The sequence below is a fragment of the Ascidia mentula genome, chromosome 4, assembly GCF_947561715.1.
Source record: "Ascidia mentula chromosome 4, kaAscMent1.1, whole genome shotgun sequence".
Taxonomy (NCBI): Eukaryota; Metazoa; Chordata; class Ascidiacea; order Phlebobranchia; family Ascidiidae; genus Ascidia; species Ascidia mentula.
The window spans coordinates 17,783,236-17,800,208 of record NC_138569.1 but is presented as its reverse complement, the minus strand read 5'-3'; the positions used below and the strand labels follow the sequence as shown (position 1 = coordinate 17,800,208).

At 40.2% G+C, this 16,973-nt stretch overlaps 3 protein-coding genes across 3 annotated transcripts; 1 reads left to right on the top strand and 2 right to left on the bottom strand.

Annotated features, from left to right (window-relative positions):
* Nucleotides 1-1,832: 1,832 nt before the first annotated feature.
* LOC145898221 (solute carrier family 23 member 1-like) lies at nucleotides 1,833-6,628 on the bottom strand. Its single transcript, XM_082986649.1, has 13 exons — nucleotides 6,415-6,628; nucleotides 6,024-6,181; nucleotides 5,781-5,940; nucleotides 5,055-5,236; nucleotides 4,677-4,800; nucleotides 4,199-4,355; nucleotides 3,966-4,113; nucleotides 3,667-3,772; nucleotides 3,394-3,499; nucleotides 2,911-3,078; nucleotides 2,389-2,484; nucleotides 2,105-2,194; nucleotides 1,833-1,984 (listed from the first exon to the last, which is right to left on the bottom strand). Exons 1-13 carry the CDS (start codon nucleotides 6,601-6,603, stop codon nucleotides 1,833-1,835), a joined length of 1,836 nt encoding a protein of 611 aa, XP_082842775.1. The 5' UTR covers nucleotides 6,604-6,628.
* Nucleotides 6,629-11,468: 4,840 nt separating this feature from the next.
* LOC145898537 (lipopolysaccharide-induced tumor necrosis factor-alpha factor homolog) lies at nucleotides 11,469-12,795 on the top strand. Its single transcript, XM_082987033.1, has one exon. It carries the CDS (start codon nucleotides 11,529-11,531, stop codon nucleotides 12,090-12,092), a length of 564 nt encoding a protein of 187 aa, XP_082843159.1. The 5' UTR covers nucleotides 11,469-11,528; the 3' UTR covers nucleotides 12,093-12,795.
* Nucleotides 12,796-13,456: 661 nt separating this feature from the next.
* Nucleotides 13,457-15,245, bottom strand: LOC145898220 (uncharacterized). Its single transcript, XM_082986648.1, has 5 exons — nucleotides 15,200-15,245; nucleotides 14,756-14,951; nucleotides 14,376-14,509; nucleotides 13,916-14,108; nucleotides 13,457-13,679 (listed from the first exon to the last, which is right to left on the bottom strand). The coding sequence occupies exons 1-5, from the start codon at nucleotides 15,243-15,245 to the stop codon at nucleotides 13,457-13,459; spliced, it is 792 nt and encodes a 263-aa protein (XP_082842774.1).
* Between the last annotated feature and the right edge of the window lie 1,728 nt (nucleotides 15,246-16,973).

Sequence of the window (16,973 nt, the reverse complement as noted above, 5' to 3'; positions counted from 1 at the left end):
GTCTCTGATCTATAAATATATTGCTTGCTTGTGCACTGCTTTTATAAGGAACTGACTATGAAACCACTTTATTAGCACGAGCTTTCGCGAGACTGATCTCGCTTCTTCAGGTGCAGCAAATAACGTGTCAAATAAAATGCGGTTACAGCGCTATCAATAAAATGCGGTTACAGGTGATCATTGTTGGTCACTTAGTGCCCGTGGCATCTTGGTGCGTGTAGTGACTCATAAAGCCCCAGTCTCTATTGAGACCGTGGTTGATAGAGTCAAACTTTTCGATGTGGCTTTGTTCCGCCGTCTCTCTCGCTAGTCTAGTTCTTCTCTTGACCTTCTGCAGAACCATAACCCTCATGTCTTCAACACTGTGGTCAGGCTCGTTAAAATGAGCTCCTATCGGTTTCTCGTATTTGTTGTGCCGAATATTGTTCTTGTGTCCGTTCATTCGTTGTCTTAGTGTTTGCCCGGTTTGTCCTATGGACAAAGCTCGTGGACAGCGCGCACACGTTAAGGGGTAAATGACGTTGGTTGACCTGCAGGAAAGTGTTCCCTGTGGTGAGAAATGTTGCCCATGCTTAGTCATGAGCTGATTAGACCGGTGTATATGGTGGCACAATGCGCATCTCGCACCTCCACATGGGTATGTCCCAAAGTTCTTCTTGGTAGTAGTCCCCGTGTGGGTTAACATTGTTTTCAGGTTTGGTGGTTGGCGATAAGCGACAACCGAAAACTGCGGGAACACTGCACGAAGTCTGCTATCACCATGCAAGAAGGGCTGTAGGTCTTTTGAATTCTTTTCAGTCGTCCCATCGGTTAGTTGTATGTGACGACGATAGAGATTCATGTGTTTTTGCTTCCACGCTGGTTCTCTTGAATAAGCAGGTCTCGTGGGACGGTCTTCGCTCTTGTTATCTCCTTGTCTACCATGCTGGATCGGTAGTCATTCACTATAAACCTGTTACGCAGTTCACGCAACTGTGCGTTACAGTCATCACGACGGGATCATATTCGTCTGTCCCGGAGTGTTTGTAAGTGTACGATGGATCGATACACATGTTTCGGATGGGCACTGGAAGGATGTAGGTATTTGCCGCTGTCCGTTGGCTTCCGGTATATGGAGGTAAAGAGTTCACCGTCGTTCAAGGAAACCGTTACGTCTAATAAATGCACCGATGTGAGCGAGTGTTCCATGGTGAACTGTATGTTAGGGTCCTCTTTATTGAACTCCTCCACGAAGGTTTGAAGAGAATTCTCTCCCCCAGTCCAGATAAAAACGATATCGTCGATAAATCGACGGTACAATACAAGGGACGGTTTCCAGGTATTCGTGAATCGTTCCTCTAGATCTGCCATGAAAATGTTCGCGTACGGTGGTGCTAGGCGTGTGCCCATCGCCGTCCCCTTGATCAATGTAGTGGACTCTATCAACCACGGTGTCAAAGAGACTGGGGCTTTATGAGTCACTACACGCACCAAGATGCCACTGGCACTAAGTGACCAACAATGAACACTTCTTCGTGCGTTTTTCCTTTTTTCTTTCTTGTTAGCGCTGTAACCGCATTTTATTTGACACGTTATTTGCTGCACCTGATGAAGCGAGATCAATCTCGTGCTAATAAAGTGGTTTCATTGTCAGTCCCTTAAAAAAGCAGTGCACAAGCAAGCAATATATTGAAAATACACATAACAATTGATTTAAAACACAAAAGAAATACACATAAAAAAGGCACAACTGGGTGGAATGAATGAACATAGGCAAGTAAAGTGGAAATAATGCGCCACACGATATGTATGTATATTGCAACACGAGTCCAACATCCCTCCACCAATCAAAATCACAATTCGTCGTTTCGAACTTCTACCTCGTTTATTTGCGCCTCGCCATCTAGACTGGCATCTCTGAAAGTGGTGGGAAGTCTTTGGAAAGCAGGACAAACCGGCGCATACCTGAAGCAGTTTACCTTGTCTAGGTGACGCTGCATGATCTCTGGAAAATGTAAATGAAATTAGTTGTTAGGTTCAGAAAATTATTTGGTGTCAATTTTGAACAGGTTGACCAACAAGAGGCAGTATAAAGCACAATGCAATGATGATTCGAAAATCGAACCTGGTAGGTCGTATAGCGCAGATTCGTCTTGGTTGTCTGATGAATGTTCTTGTTTTAACCAAGTGGTCAATCCCCTTTCTTCCCTAGTTCCTATAAACAGCAGTTTGTTTTTGAATTTGGCAAACATAATAGTAAATTAACTCGAAAAGCTCATCTGGTCATTACACTTCAGGGACTAATGCAATTACAACCATGAACAAACACAAATATAAAACAAAAATCATTACAAACAATGTTTGTCCGATTTCTAAGACAAAGTTCGGGTTAGACAGAATTCACTTTACCTGGGATTGTGTTGTCGAGAATAAATCCAGTGACTCCGGAGATAAACATTCCCGTTTGCAAAAGGACAAGAATCACTTGATCAGCTTCGGCCGAACCTGCGTGTTGAATATACGAAAGGATCACAACTACGCCATTGTGCATCATGTTAAAGTACGGAGTGGTAAATGACGAACCTAATTGGCTTAAAAACACTTGATAAGCATCCGTGACAGGCGATCAGCGTCATTAAGACAAAAACTTATTACCACACCAATTTATTAAACTTGTTCTTAAAAAATGATTGCAGGTTAGTTTGTCTCTCTGCGTTTGACTATTTTTTAGATGTTGATAATTTCGTGGGTCAGAACCAGTCAACACATGCTGGTTTTTGTAGTCTTTTATGACATTTTGAATTAATAATAAGCTTTCGTGCGTAATTTGTTAAACACATAAACGTGAAAGCAGGTGGGACCGAAAACGCATTCGAAACATGAGTAGTTTATCAATCAACACGTTTTATTCAATCCAAACGCAACACCAACCGGTAGAAATGAGACTTTGATTTTTCGCCACCCAGTTGGGGAGGGAGAGACCGAGGAAGATGGAGAAACCCATGACCAGTAAATTTCTCGACGAGTTAAGATCGACAAACTGCAGACTCGACATTCCAACCGCCGCTATCATACCAAACATAACCAGAAACATTCCTCCTACCAAAGATTAAATTGTGTAATACGTGTTCTCATTATCCGATGGTAAAAGCAATATGTGAAAAGGTTGGAATGTCGGACTTTATTCTGCTCCATTGAAATATTTTGTTAATTGAACGTTAAGAAGTTTTCGTCACAAATTGCAGCAACGTTGTTTTTGTAATTCCCAGGATTGCTTCAAGTTTTTTTGGCATAATTTCTGACAACCACACCAGCAATTAAAAGCACCCTTATTACTAATATTCGATTGTTGTTGTGCAAAGATAACCTTTGACGGGTTCTTCAACGCGATAATGAGGAAAATGTTCGACTTACCTACTACAGGATCAGGTATAGTTGTAAAGAGGGCGCCGAACTTTCCGATGACAGCCAAAATCAACATAATTGCCGCTCCAGTTTGTACAACACGCCGACTACCCACCTGTAAAATGTTTGTATTGTTAACCTCTCATAAGCATTAGTTTGGTTTAATTTTTTTTATATTTACACTCTATATTACATTTTTACCAATTTGACACAAAATTGCAGTGTTAATTCAACGTCGTTTTGTCAGTCATAAAATTTGAACGATTTTTAGTCATTCTGTACCTTTGTGATGCCGATGGCTCCGATGTTTTCGCTGTAGGAGGTTGTGCCGTTTCCGGTGCCAAGCGACCCCGCAATAACACAACATATCCCTTCCATAAATATTCCCCTACATGAAATGACGTCTTATTACAAAATAATTCATGTGTTAACTTCATGTACAGACACATGCTACTACACAGACTTTAGGACTGAGCTTGTATTATTTAGCGACAAACCAGGCCAGCCATGTCCGGCTTAAATGAATTTGTTCGGAAAAAAATCAATCAACACTAGTAGTTAGTTGGTATATTCGTAAACACCTGTTTATAGCGTGGTTGGGTGGTGATTGCACGCGACAGAGTCTCGCGCATGCGTAGTAGTCGCCGATTGACTCAATCATAGACGCGAGGACGCCACTGATCATGCCGAGCACCCCGGATACAGTCACCACCGGTAAACCCCATTGTCCTGCCGAAACAGAAAGGACGTCACAGTCTGCGTGAAGCCTTCGTGCCTAACGTCATGTTCAGTATTTGGTGGAAAGTGTTCTTACCGGGATAAGGCACACCAAACCAGGCGGCTTGTGATAGTACTCCGATTCTCACATCGGTTCGGGCGGCGTATCCGTAAACGGTGGATAAGGAAGGGAAAGCCCCGGCAGCGGTGAGGATGGCGCAAAAACCCCAAGCCAGCAACACAGCCAGGATGACCTGCGGGTTACGTGGGTGGGTCACGTATATGGTGTTGACGGTTGCGCAAATAGGCAATTGTTTAAAATCAGCTGATTTGCTTTGTTCGTGTTAAAATGCAGTTTTGTTGTTTTCGATCAGGAAAAAACTCGTATATAATTAGAATAAAAACACAAATATTTTTGACTTTATTTTGACGATTTTGTAAGTTCTATATCCTCAATGGTTTAATATAGATATAACATTTTTTGAAAACGATTCTAACTTAAAAACGCTTCAATCAAACGCAATACTTTTAAATACCACCTACAGCGCTCTGTTAATACTTCAAAACGCACTAACCGGAAACAAAGAGAAGATTTTGACCCGGACGATACTGCATAATTTGTCGCCGAATGAAAAATACGGAATTGGAACCTCGATGTTTCGTAGATGTTGGGAGAATAGAATAATCAGAAAGCTCGTACTGCACGCGGTAACGATAATTGTTAATACAGAAAAGGTTCTATTTAAATAGGACACGATGCTTTTTAGTGAAATATTTTTATCTTGTACGAAACTCAAAAGATTTTCAACGTTGTTGTTTTTTGAGTGTGGAGAAGTGGTTACACGCATTATCTTATGACAGTTAGTTTAAGAAGTTCTTCTATGTGTGTTTTTTTTATACTATACTCTGAAAAGTCGTTGGACAGTTATCTACAACCAAATGCCTATACTTACAACATAGCAATGCCCCAATGGCTTCCAGCAAAATCTCCGGCAGGACCAAACAGTCCCAGGCCGACCAGGGTGATGGTTGGGGCTATCGTCAGGGGTCCAATCCTGGACATAAGAAAACCGACTACTCCGGTTATTCCCAGCAATACTTGAGTGAGAGACGCAACCATTATCGCTCCTTGTACCTACAGGAAATAAGGAACATGGTAGGACGTTGTTGTTTGTGGATGTTCAACGAACAAGTATAACGGCGAACCGCTTACTAAATACATGTTGCGATCGTGTTATTAACTTGTGTTCATATAGCCTAAATGAAATTCGCAGTTTTAAACTGCTTGGTTGTTCTCTGATACTCCGAAGTAGAATTATTTGTGTCATAATATTTCAAGAATTATTGAATAAATTGGTTTAAATTTTAACATAATGACTAAAACACTTTGCACTGCAGACTATTTGTAGGGCATAAGCGCATCTACAGGTAAAAAGGTCGAAATCGGTTTTGCATACGGACGCGTAGATATTTCACGACCACCATCACTCTTTCCTGCGTGTCTCTTACGACATCACGATTAACATGGTATGCCAGTAATTCAAGGAAAATTCGTCGTGTTTTTTTGCACGAAATATTTGATAATTTCTGATACTGGGGTAGATGTACAGATAGTCATACTGTAAACACCGAATGTGTTTCAATAACAACTACTCATGTAAATTAGAGAACTCAACTACCTGCAACATTCTGACTTTCCAAAAGTCAGCCGGCTCCGTTGGTTGTGTAGCGTTATCGGTGGAATTACCATCGGTAACTTGATCAGGAACAGGTATCGACGTCATGATTGCAATCGCCGGGGTCAAAAACGAAAAGGCAGCGCCCTGCACAATAGGCAACCTGCACACACACACACCACAAACACATCATCCTAGTGTCCAATAAATACTGCGCTGAATACAGCTTATCGTGGCAATAATTACCTGTTTCCGAGTGTGGTCTGAAGTAGCGTCGCAATCCCAGAAGCAAAGAATATAGTGTTTATAATTTCGCCCTTGGCCACGTTGTTGTTTGCAATTCCAAGGGGCTCGGCAAGAATCAGTGGCACCGCGACTGTTGAACCGAACATCGTGAGGTAGTGCTGCAAAACCAGTCAGACAGTTTTCGTAAAGTTGCGAATACTAAAACGTTTTTTCTTTGCCAGACAGCAGAAAAACATTTTTAATCCTTATGACAACACGTACGAACAAACACATCAACACGCATTATGCGTTGTACCGTGAACCTTTTGTTTTTTGGACAAGTGTCCATCACAGCTTAAGAGACGCAGAAATGATGGTTGCAACTTCGAACTTGATGTAAAGCTAATTTCACCTGAAATCCAAGCAAGATGCATAAGTACCACGGAGGCACCTCTTCTATTCCATACATTAGACGTCCCGCCTCATTCCGCTTTCCTGTTGTCTCAATTTGCTCCATTTGGTCGTTGGCGTCCATTTCATCTGGATCTGTGGTCTTCAAATCAGCCCCTTTCCATTCACCAGGTTCTTTAAAGTCACCCATTATTCAATCTATTTTTTACAATTAATTATCTGTAGCAATCATACAACAGTTGCAACAATATTTTGCCTCGTACGTGAGAATCGAATGCTTTTATATTCAGCCAACACGGAAGAAAGTGACCAATTGCACGTGAAGGTGCGAGGTGCCTTTGACGCAAACACCCACCGCACGTTGCACCTACTACCCATGTTACACTGTGTGCGTGGGTTAAACTTTAAGTATAGATCGGTGTTTCTTAAGTTTTCTGAGCTCCTCGGACTGCTTCTGTCCAAACACAACTACACACGACTTCATGGAAAATTTGAAATAAACTAAAGTACATTTTAACGGATTTGTCGTATGTCCACGCTCGCTTTTCTTAAAAAAACACGAATTTGGAACTTGTTTGTCAAGTGCATAAAAGTTGGGAATCGAGAAGAAAATGCCAGGTAACACAACTTCAAATTCGAATAACGCGGTAGCAGCATGATTTTTTACACAATATGGTTTACAGGCACAACTTTCCATTTACACCAACGAAAGACGTTTATTGAATATTCAATTATGAATATGATATTCATATTTTGTCGTAAGTCGTGCGAAGTGGTTTTTAACAGACATTGTTGTACACTTCTGCCTAACGTGACAACAAACTTCGACGAAATTTGAACAAGGATTTTGTCGAATTGTCCTAATATTTACACATATCCCAATAACGCTAAAAATTCTGCACATACTTTTATATACTTCGGAGGGTGCACTCTATGCAAACGGTTGCCGCTGAAGCATACTTCGATGCAGTTCAATGTATGCAAAGGTTGTTCGTACGCATCTGTGGACACCCAGAGGCCGAACCAATCAAAAAACGCAGAGCAACTTACACAAACATTTTTTTCGCGTTTCTTTCACGTTGGTTAATTGAATATCACAAAAGCATCGGTTTTCTGCGCATGATTAACCCGCTGCTCTGCCAACCGATAGCAATAATTTTTGTAGTTAATCATATCTACCGCACATCAGTCTGGCCATGTGTAATTTTAACAACGACAAACGAATCATGTCTCACTTTTTGCCATCTTTTAGGTTAGGACAATAATCCAATTGCAATTCAAAGTAAACTGTTGAAACAACATGTAAATGTGTCGCCCAAAGGTATAGGATTATTCATATGAAACGCTACTAAACAATATCAATTTGGGTCCAAAATAGTACAGACTATATGCAAGGGTACTCTTTGCAATTTCACCCAATGTATAGTCTAAAACTGTTTGTTTTTGCGTCATCCTCAATCTGCTGTTTGAATCGCAACATAACTGTACTTCGTTTCTGTATTGCAAACCCTGCTCTGTCCCAACCGCACATTCCAATTTTTCTTTTTTTTCCCCCTGAAGTGCCTCACCTGCATGCACTACGTCCTTAAAAGGCGATAAGCAGACAAAAAAAGGGTTTGACGTCACAATCACTTGTTTCAGTTTGGGTGAAATTTTACCAAACACAGCTTTACAACATAGGAAAACAAACAAATTAGTCACCCTTAAACCTGTCAATGAAACGATGCGTCATCTACAATATATGCTCACAAAGTTTACCAGTATGTGGGAAAACTGGAAGCTTGCTCGTAACAGAGCAGATAGAATAAACACAAGCTCGTATCGTGAGTCAACTTATAAACTTTTATTGAAACCATGCTTTGTACGTCAGTCGGTACGCAAACAATCTGGCACGTTGATGGATTTGCATTTCAAAACGAGCCCTAGCTCTTTGTGTCTAAGTCCGCTTCTAAGGCAAACTTTTACAAACAATTACAGCTTGGGTACAACTGTGGATATTGCGTAACCCAGGTTGGGAACCACTTCTTGGAACTCAAGTAGGCAAATTGTCCGCACTCTAACTTTCGCAAATACACATTGCTTCAAAATTCATGTTGTGGATTTGTTACAACTTTTGTATTGCAAGCACGACCATCTTTGACAAAAGTTGTGGTTTTTCGATGTTTAATGTGATTCGAAAAACTTCACAGATGCAGGCAATCGTTTCTTGTGGAGCATCAGCCATGGAAAAACTGTACGGTCTGTTGGCTCTGTTAATTAGATCACCAAACTTCATGCTCCAGTGATTTGTTGCAAAATGTTTTATGCTTTGCGGTTACAGCTTCGGTACTTTCAGAAAACTATCATTGTATAAAGCTGGGGTGATAAAATGAATGTATGTTATGCATTGTGGGCCTGACAAAAGTATAAGCGATGGCCAACTCCCAACGATGCCTGGATAGCTTTTCCCTTGAGTATTATTGTGTTAACAATTACAAATCACTACGATTGACTCAGTTTGAAAAAACATCAGAATATTGCAACATCTCGAGAAAAGTTAATATTGTTTTTTTTGGATCACAGTTAACTAACAAACATTGCTATTTATACTTAGGTTCTCGGACGCTAATTGGTTGGTTTAGTCACGTGACGTTAAGTGACATTTTTGCCAAAATGATAAACAAACATGTGAGAGTAAAAAGATCTGAGTAAAGAAAGGCATTATTTATCGTCGTTACAATGCACGGGCAAGGTGGGACAGTAGGTCACAAACAGGAAATATGATTCACACGAAGACGGAGACTTTGTAAGTGTGTCATTTTCTGCAAAACAACGCTTTAACCTCTGTGACGTCGATGGGGCTTGCAGTCACGTGGTCTGATGTGTCACGTGATCGGACGTGCCAACAGCGCCTCTTAACGACTGAGTATATTGGCCTGTTCTCTATAGTAGAGGGCGCTATGGCTCGTTCGCATAATTTCAATTATTTGTTGTTCCTTGAGTTGAAAAGTTTTTCCACCTATGTTCTAGATCTAGGGCAGTGATTCCCAGCTTAAAATTATAGCATTAATAAGTGAAGTACCTTCTTTAAACATTATTTTAGTTGCATTGTTTGAGTACCGGGCCGTATATGGGCGTATAATTTCTAAATAATTTCAATTCTTTGATGTATAGGTTAGATTATTAGCGCTAAACATATTTGTTAAATGATTTGCATAACACTTGAGGTTGGTTTGGGTACCACAGTTCTAGAGGTAGCCAAATGTATTTTTAAAGGCAACATACTTGCTTGACAATTTCTCCCCAAGTTTAGACATGGCCAACTAAGCGTCACGTGAAAACCTTGTATTTATTCTCTCCCGGTAAATTCTTAACTATAGTTATACATATACTTCACCTTACACACAATTTATATGTACACATAGTTTAACTGGACGAGAAAAAGGGAAGTTAGGTGTCACTGTTTGGAAACAAAGAGTAAAGCTAGTTTTTAATGTCACAATAAAACGCATAAACGCTTTGCTTGTTTGATGTTAAAATGTTTAATGATGACTTGTGATCATACGAGTACCAGAGGAACTCGATACGCGCCTTACGTAATTACGCGCAACTATTTCACACGCGCAGAAAATTCCCAACACAGTTTGACTGTAATAGAAATGACGCCACAAGTGACAAACGTGACCAAACTTATCTAGATGTCAGTAACAGCCTTGGGCATTACATGAACCTATAGTCCATGACTTTATTGCTGTTACCAGTATAATGCTTGCTTGTGGCGGTAGCATGCAAGTGTCAGGGATCTTTTATTTGTTGTGTTCGGGCTAGGATTCAGATTAATTTGGCGTGCTGTGAAATAGGGCCTACTAATGTGTAAAGAGTGTTTTTAAACAAGGAAATAAACAAGGACGTTTTTAGAAACCGTAAAAAGTTAACGTAAACACCGCCAATCTGAACTGTGTGTATGTGTTTGCAGCAATTCGTTTAACAATTATTCTGGAATAACATTAGTTGTCTTATTAACCTTGCTTCCGGGTTTATAAGTTACTTGAAGTAAGCTTAAGTGCGAATGTAATTTTACCGCGGGCCAACTGTCCAGAAAAAGTAATAGAAACATAATAATGTTTGTTATGTTTTTACGCAACAATACGTCAACCACGCCAGTTCCGTTCAGTTATGGTTGCGGCACCCGTGGCACCCGCGGCACACGCGTCACATGACAGTCGTCACCTTCTACGGAAAGTATTGTGTCGTTTGCTCGTGCGTGTGTGTGCTCTTGCCAGCGCGCGCCATAAAAACTGCTGTCTTTGCTTCTACATAATATCTTGTCGCTGTGATAGTGAAAGTAAAGGTTCGTATCATCTGGCACAAAGCCTTTACGTTGTAACCACATTCTCGAGAATACAGTGATTGTTTACAAGCTGAAAAACAAAAGATGACAATAAAGAACGTGATCTCGCAGCGCTATTGGATATGCTTCAATGACCGGGTGTGGGCGCGAGAGTTGTGTCTGCAGAGTAACTCTTTCTCTTTTAACCAAACGACAAACAACTGGCTTCTCGCAAACGAGGCGACTGTTTTTCGACTGAAGCAGTCTAGGTTTTGTCGATGTCGAGGCTATTGAGAAACTATACATTAGCGTTGAATGCATTATAAGGCAAACACAGTTAGTAAGTGCTCTGCTGATACCAGTAAACCAGTACTGGGACTAGTAATTGGCCCACGAGAAAAGGTCGCATATAAAGTAATGTTTTTGACTGGTCGCAACATTAGCTGGTTCATTTTTGTCAATAGTGAGAATGTAACAGGGTAGCTGAGCCACAGCGAAACATTTGTTTGTACCTTGGTGTAAACCTGCCGGACTAAGCTTCACGCCAAGGTACAAACAAATGTTTCGCTGTGGCTCAGGTACCCTGTTACATTCTGGCAGAATAAACATCTTAACAGTTGTATTGTGCAATTGATGTTGGACAGTTTTTTGTATTCCGCCAAAAGCGCCTGATTTAAGCTATAATCCCTATTTTACAATTAAGAAATAAGTCCAAGACAAAGCAGGTTTATGCGGTCGCATACCAATTTAATACATATTTTACGTGTTTTAGAAACGTCTATATCACTGAACAGCCCGTAGTAAACATGGCAGAAAAACAGCCTCTGAATGATGGCGTTGGACCAGTAGCCCCACCACCGTACGCTGCACCCCCACAAGTGGGCGGTCCACAACCATCCCAGCCTTATCCCGGTCAACCCCAGCCGTACCCTGGTCAACCCCAGCCGTATCCTGGTCAACAACAGCAGTATCCTGGACAACCAGTGTCACCCCCTGGACCATACCCTGCACAACCTGGCGGAATGGCACCACCAGAATACAAGCAAGACATGTCACAAGGTCAAGGTGTACCACCAGGACAAGGGCATCCTCAAGTTATTGCACAACCAGCTACTACAGTCATCGTTCAGCAACAGCGATTTAATCAGTTCCCAGCCAACTGCGTTTGTCCTAATTGCCATCAAAATGTGGTTACCAGCACGGTAGCTGAGACCAGTCTGCTGACCTGGCTTATTTGTGGAGCTATTATTCTCTTCGGTGGTTGGATTTGTTGTCTGTGCTTGATCCCATTCTGCATCGACGACCTCAAGGATGTGCGCCACGTTTGCCCAAGCTGTAAGCATACTATTCACGTGTACAAAAGGATGTAATGGGCGTTGCTTTTTTTGTAAATAGGAACATATGTGGTCCACATTAATAATTCCGAGTAATTTCGATCAACTAATCAACTCCTGCTGTTATACAACATTTCATGCTTTTAAACGGATTTGTGTCGTTAGCTGTCAGGTCCTTCCTTGCTTTTTGACGATTGGGCAATCCTTAAACATCACGTGGTACACCTTACCGTGACGCATTTGTTTGCATAACTTAAACATAAATCTTTGTTCAAACTATAAGAACTGCGTAACTCGGAGGTGGAATTGGTACTCATGTAATAAAACGTGTAACGCGTAAACCAGTCTGTGCGTAATTTCCGTATCAAGGGAAGCTTCCTAATTAATTGACTCTTGTACTTACTGTCATGTAAAAAAATGTACGTTACTATACTCACCAAACTCGTTTCTTTGAACTTTTAATCTTGGGATTTATATTATTCGTTCCATTTGGTATATGTTGATAGCTGGCAATATACCGGACAACACTTCCTTTTACAAATATCGTTTTACGTTTTCTCTGCAAGAATGTACTGGGACGTTGGGCTGAATCGCCATGTTGTAGCTGTACATGCTTGCTTGCTTGCCATACAACTACAGAAGTCATCTTGCATGATAAAATTAGTGATGTTGTTTTTCGTTTCTACCATGGAAGCGAATTTAATCGTGTACTATAAAAATAAAAATTTTAAATCCATTTTTTTTCAAGTTTTCAAATGTCCAGGTGTTTTGAATTAAGGAGTCTTGGTATTGAAGGTCTACAGTCTGACCTGTGAACTATTTCAATTGCATAAAGCACCAAGAATTCCCAAACGGTTTCCGCCAATTGCCTGTCTGACTTAATTTGCTTATTTTAAAATGCAGTCTGCTATGGGCAAGACTATATAATAGAGTTTATTGCGTGGAATCCTAGAATTGTTACACAAACGAATAATTTTCGTATGCAAATAAGCATTAGATTCCAACTGCATGGCCTGCCATCCATCTCCGGGCCCGTATATGCCTTATGGGAAAACGTCACTCCCAAAGCTGTTCATCTGGGATTGTGATGACGAACAATTTGAATCATGGCTTTACATTTGAAAGTTCAACTACATGTGGACTATATTGTAATTGTATAAAATTGATTTGTGACACATATGTGATCGTCCAAAAGTCCTCAAGTGAGATTGAACAAATGAGCTTTGTGTACTGTTGGTAAACACCAGCAAATTGGTTTAATAATTATTTTAGTGCCAAATGGCTTGCGCAAAATACACTAATCAGCAGCTCCTAATTTATACATCTAAAGAAACGAACGAATAAAAACTACAAGAAACCAACAACTTTTTTAAAGATCAACAGGAAAAGGGATTTTCTTTCTAACCATTGGTTACATCCGGGGTACCCCCGTATGCATTCGAAACAACATCCGGGTCATTTAGGGTCGCTGAGCAAGCTCGCAGTGGGTGAGTGAGCACAGAATTTGTTTTGACTAAACCGGCCATGCGTGTCGACCAGCAACTATCACATGACAGGTTTTTGTTGTTAAAATACGTGGAAAAACTGCCATCCTCCTTTTTCACATCGGCGCAGTTGCAGTGGCTGAAAAATTAAATTTGTCCTGTAGCATTAAATAATAAACAAAACTTAACTCAGTTACAACTGACGATTCGTTTATCAACACGACAACGAAGTAAAAGCCGTCTGTATATCTGCGCAAGTTATGATTTTTTTTTTTTTTAAATCGGTTCGATTTTTACGCAATTTGTGGATGCTTTAGTATAATTTTGTGCTGACGTAATTTCATTTTCCAAGCGCAACGTCTCACTGTAACGTACCTGCACTTAAAATACCTCTTCACGGCTCTTTCTGCAGATTCAAAATCATCAATCGGATTTTTGTGCAGCTGATCATGCTTCAAACCATCGTTCACACAACTCAGGTATTTTGATTCAGTGCGATTGGGACACAATTCCTTGTCGGTTCGTAACTTGACACTCGGGTCGTAAGTCACCTCCCTGTCCGTAATCTCTGTAAATGTATGTGTGTGTTTATGCCTTGTTCTGCAGGTACACGATTTTTTGTGAGAGAAGTACTTTGGGGGGCGGTTTTTCAAAAATAATTTCGTGGCAGTTGACGCCGTTGTTAAGTCTATACTCTTTTACAATCAATGTGCGATGTTTTTAGTAACACTACTGCGCGGCTGGGAGGAGTCTTAACAACTTTTTAAGATCATCTGGCTGAGGTCGACACACGATGTTTCATGTAAAATAGGAAATCTAGGCGTGGTCCACGTACTTTTGTTAGTTTTAACGAATATGTTGAACTCGTTGAGACACTTTTCAAAAGCGAAATATAATCTGGTGTCTTTCACCAAGAGATCGTCAACTTCTTTTCTCCAACATTTAACTGTGTCCAGACCTTCCGCAGAACTAAAACAGAGTAATAAGTTTCAATTTGTCAAGCAAATTACAATAAGGTAGCAGCAATAGCAATTTTGTAGTTAGTTATTTTGCAAATATATAAAATGAATTCAATATTCACAACAAAATGCCAAAAGTACTATATATTTGCCAATAAGGCTTTACTTTTGGAATACAATTTGAATCCCTTACCGTATATAACAATTACATTTGATCCCGCGAGTTTCTGAAAAGTTGTGATAAAAATCGAGTTACCTGCAGGTCACGTCGGAGGTAGTTTCGTACCAGGTAGTATGCTCGACAACGAACTTCACAACACTTTCCAATTCCATGTTGTCGTCGTCCGTCTTAACGCCGATGCAGTCAGGAAAGAAATTTTTTATCGCCTGAATCCCCTCTGCGCGACCCTCGGCTGTCCGTTTTCTTCGTTTGTGAACCGCCTCGTGGCAAGCTGGTTGCATTAAGTCAACATTTTGAATTAAATTTGGTGTCGCAAAAGTATTGTAGTCGTTATCAACGCGATTCTAAAAGCGTTTGGTTGATCAACGCGAATTTGATTATTTAACAGTGGATTCGATCCTTATTTAAATTAACCTTATAATACAAAACGAAACTATTAAACAACGTTAACATAGCTCAATCCCATCCGCCCAATTTCCAGGAAAAGCTTAACTGGCAAAAATATTTAAGTTTACTAACCATCGGAGAAAGTCGCCAATGCGATCAAAAGAATTAAACTGTGCATCTTGTCACTCACAAAAGATAGCAAACCTCAAGTCCTATTTTAAGTCCACGATCAATTCTAACACTTGAATGAATGCCGACCAACAATGTTTTGAATTGTCTATGTGTCGGTTGATTGTTTATGTGATGATTTATTGCAAACGGAAATGCCGGTTGTTATCATCTAAATGCAATTTGATTTGCGGAAGTCATCGCATTCTGTCCATCGGATTATTCATGTGTTATCAAAATATCACGCGTAGTTGATTCTCATTATACGCACAAGTGGATTCTCGTTCAGTCTTGACCATAATTTTCCACTTCACATCAGTTCCAGAATAAATAAAGCACTTTTTATTTACGCATTCAATTCCACTAATTGCGCAAAACAATCAACAAACGAAAAAAGCTTAATGCAAGATAAGCTTTTCCACTTATTCAACAGGTTACCACAATAAACATGTCTACCACCGCAAGAAAACACCAAAAGAAACAATTGCACTTCGTAGCACTTAAAATAGTTTGACTTTACTGGTCCTTGTAGTCAACGCTGACGTCATCATGCATGGTTACTGCGCATGCGCGCATTGGACGGGACAAGTAAGAGTCGTATCGGATGAGGGCAGCGACACGTGTTGCCCAGCAACTGTGACACGTCAGCTCATTTTCTATCATGTAACGTTTAAAGTCGGCGTTCATCGATAACACATTTTCACATTTGCAGTTTCTGTCAAAAACATTTTTTTTTGTTAAAATTATGTGGGAAAAATTTTTTTGTCGTGAACAACTCATGCTTATAGATTTTCATCATATTTTCGTTCGTATCACATTTTATTCAAGATAAGATATTACCCTATAATTTACGCTGTTAACCAACATATGCCTAGGTTTAATGTACATTACACATGTACTGAACACATTTATTTAAAACTTCAACAGTGGAAAATACTTCACCTGCAATCTAAATTGTCCTCGGAAAGTAAAACAGTTGAAACCGTCAACATATTTGTGTCCCAATCCTGATCGGATTTGTTATCTTTCCGCAAGGCGTCGTTGACGCATTTAACAAAATTTTCCTCAGTTCGTGTTGGACACAAGGGGTCGCTCCCGTGCGCTGCGTGTGAAAGTGATAAAAATTTACAAAGCTCAGTTATAACTAAAATGTGTTTTTTATTTGTAATTTTTTATTAAATTGGGCACAGAACTGGAGTTAGACGACCAGGAATTTTAGGCTTCATCTAAATTGGTTTATTTTTAAGCTTCTGTTCGCCTTTTGCCAAAAAGTGAAAAACGCAAGATTAATTCAATAAAAAAAAGCTCACCATGATGAACTGTTGGTTTTGGACTGACGTAGTCGACATATTTCTGTACGCACGTTAGCGATGCATTCAAAAGCATAGAATCTTGGTAAAGCAGTTCTTTCAACGCATTGCTCCAACACTCCACACTATCATGATGTTCTAAAGGACTAAAAAAGAACAGCAAAACGTTACATAAGGCAAAATAATATTTAAGCATAGAGGTACCTGCAGGCTACACTGCTGGCTTGTCTGTACCATTGTGTGTTGTCCACAACCAATTTTACAACATTGTCGTAATTAACTCCAGGGGAAGCCAGCTGCTTTAGACAGATAGGGAAAAAGGTCTTCACGTCCATGGTGTTTTCTACTGCATGTGAAAAGACAAAGCATTGGTATTATGTGTTCAAGCAACAAAAATGTTTCTTGCACTATGCATATAACTCACAAAA

Bases quoted from the DNA above. Each gene is read 5' to 3' on its own strand.
- LOC145898220 (XM_082986648.1), bottom strand. From the start codon at position 15,245: ATGCACAGTTTAATTCTTTTGATCGCATTGGCGACTTTCTCCGATG. The intron at 14,952-15,199 runs GTTAGTAAACTT...TAATGCAACCAG, and splicing joins ATTGGCGACTTTCTCCGATG to CTTGCCACGAGGCGGTTCAC. The intron at 14,109-14,375 runs GTACGTGGACCA...ATACATTTACAG, and splicing joins ATTCGTTAAAACTAACAAAA to AGATTACGGACAGGGAGGTG.
- LOC145898221 (XM_082986649.1), bottom strand. From the start codon at position 6,603: ATGGGTGACTTTAAAGAACCTGGTGAATGGAAAGGGGCTGATTTGAAG. The intron at 2,195-2,388 runs GTAAAGTGAATT...TGCTGTTTATAG, and splicing joins TCTCGACAACACAATCCCAG to GAACTAGGGAAGAAAGGGGA. The intron at 1,985-2,104 runs GTTCGATTTTCG...TACATTTTCCAG, and splicing joins TGCGCTATACGACCTACCAG to AGATCATGCAGCGTCACCTA.
- LOC145898537 (XM_082987033.1), top strand. From the start codon at position 11,529: ATGGCAGAAAAACAGCCTCTGAATGATGGCGTTGGACCAGTAGCCCCA.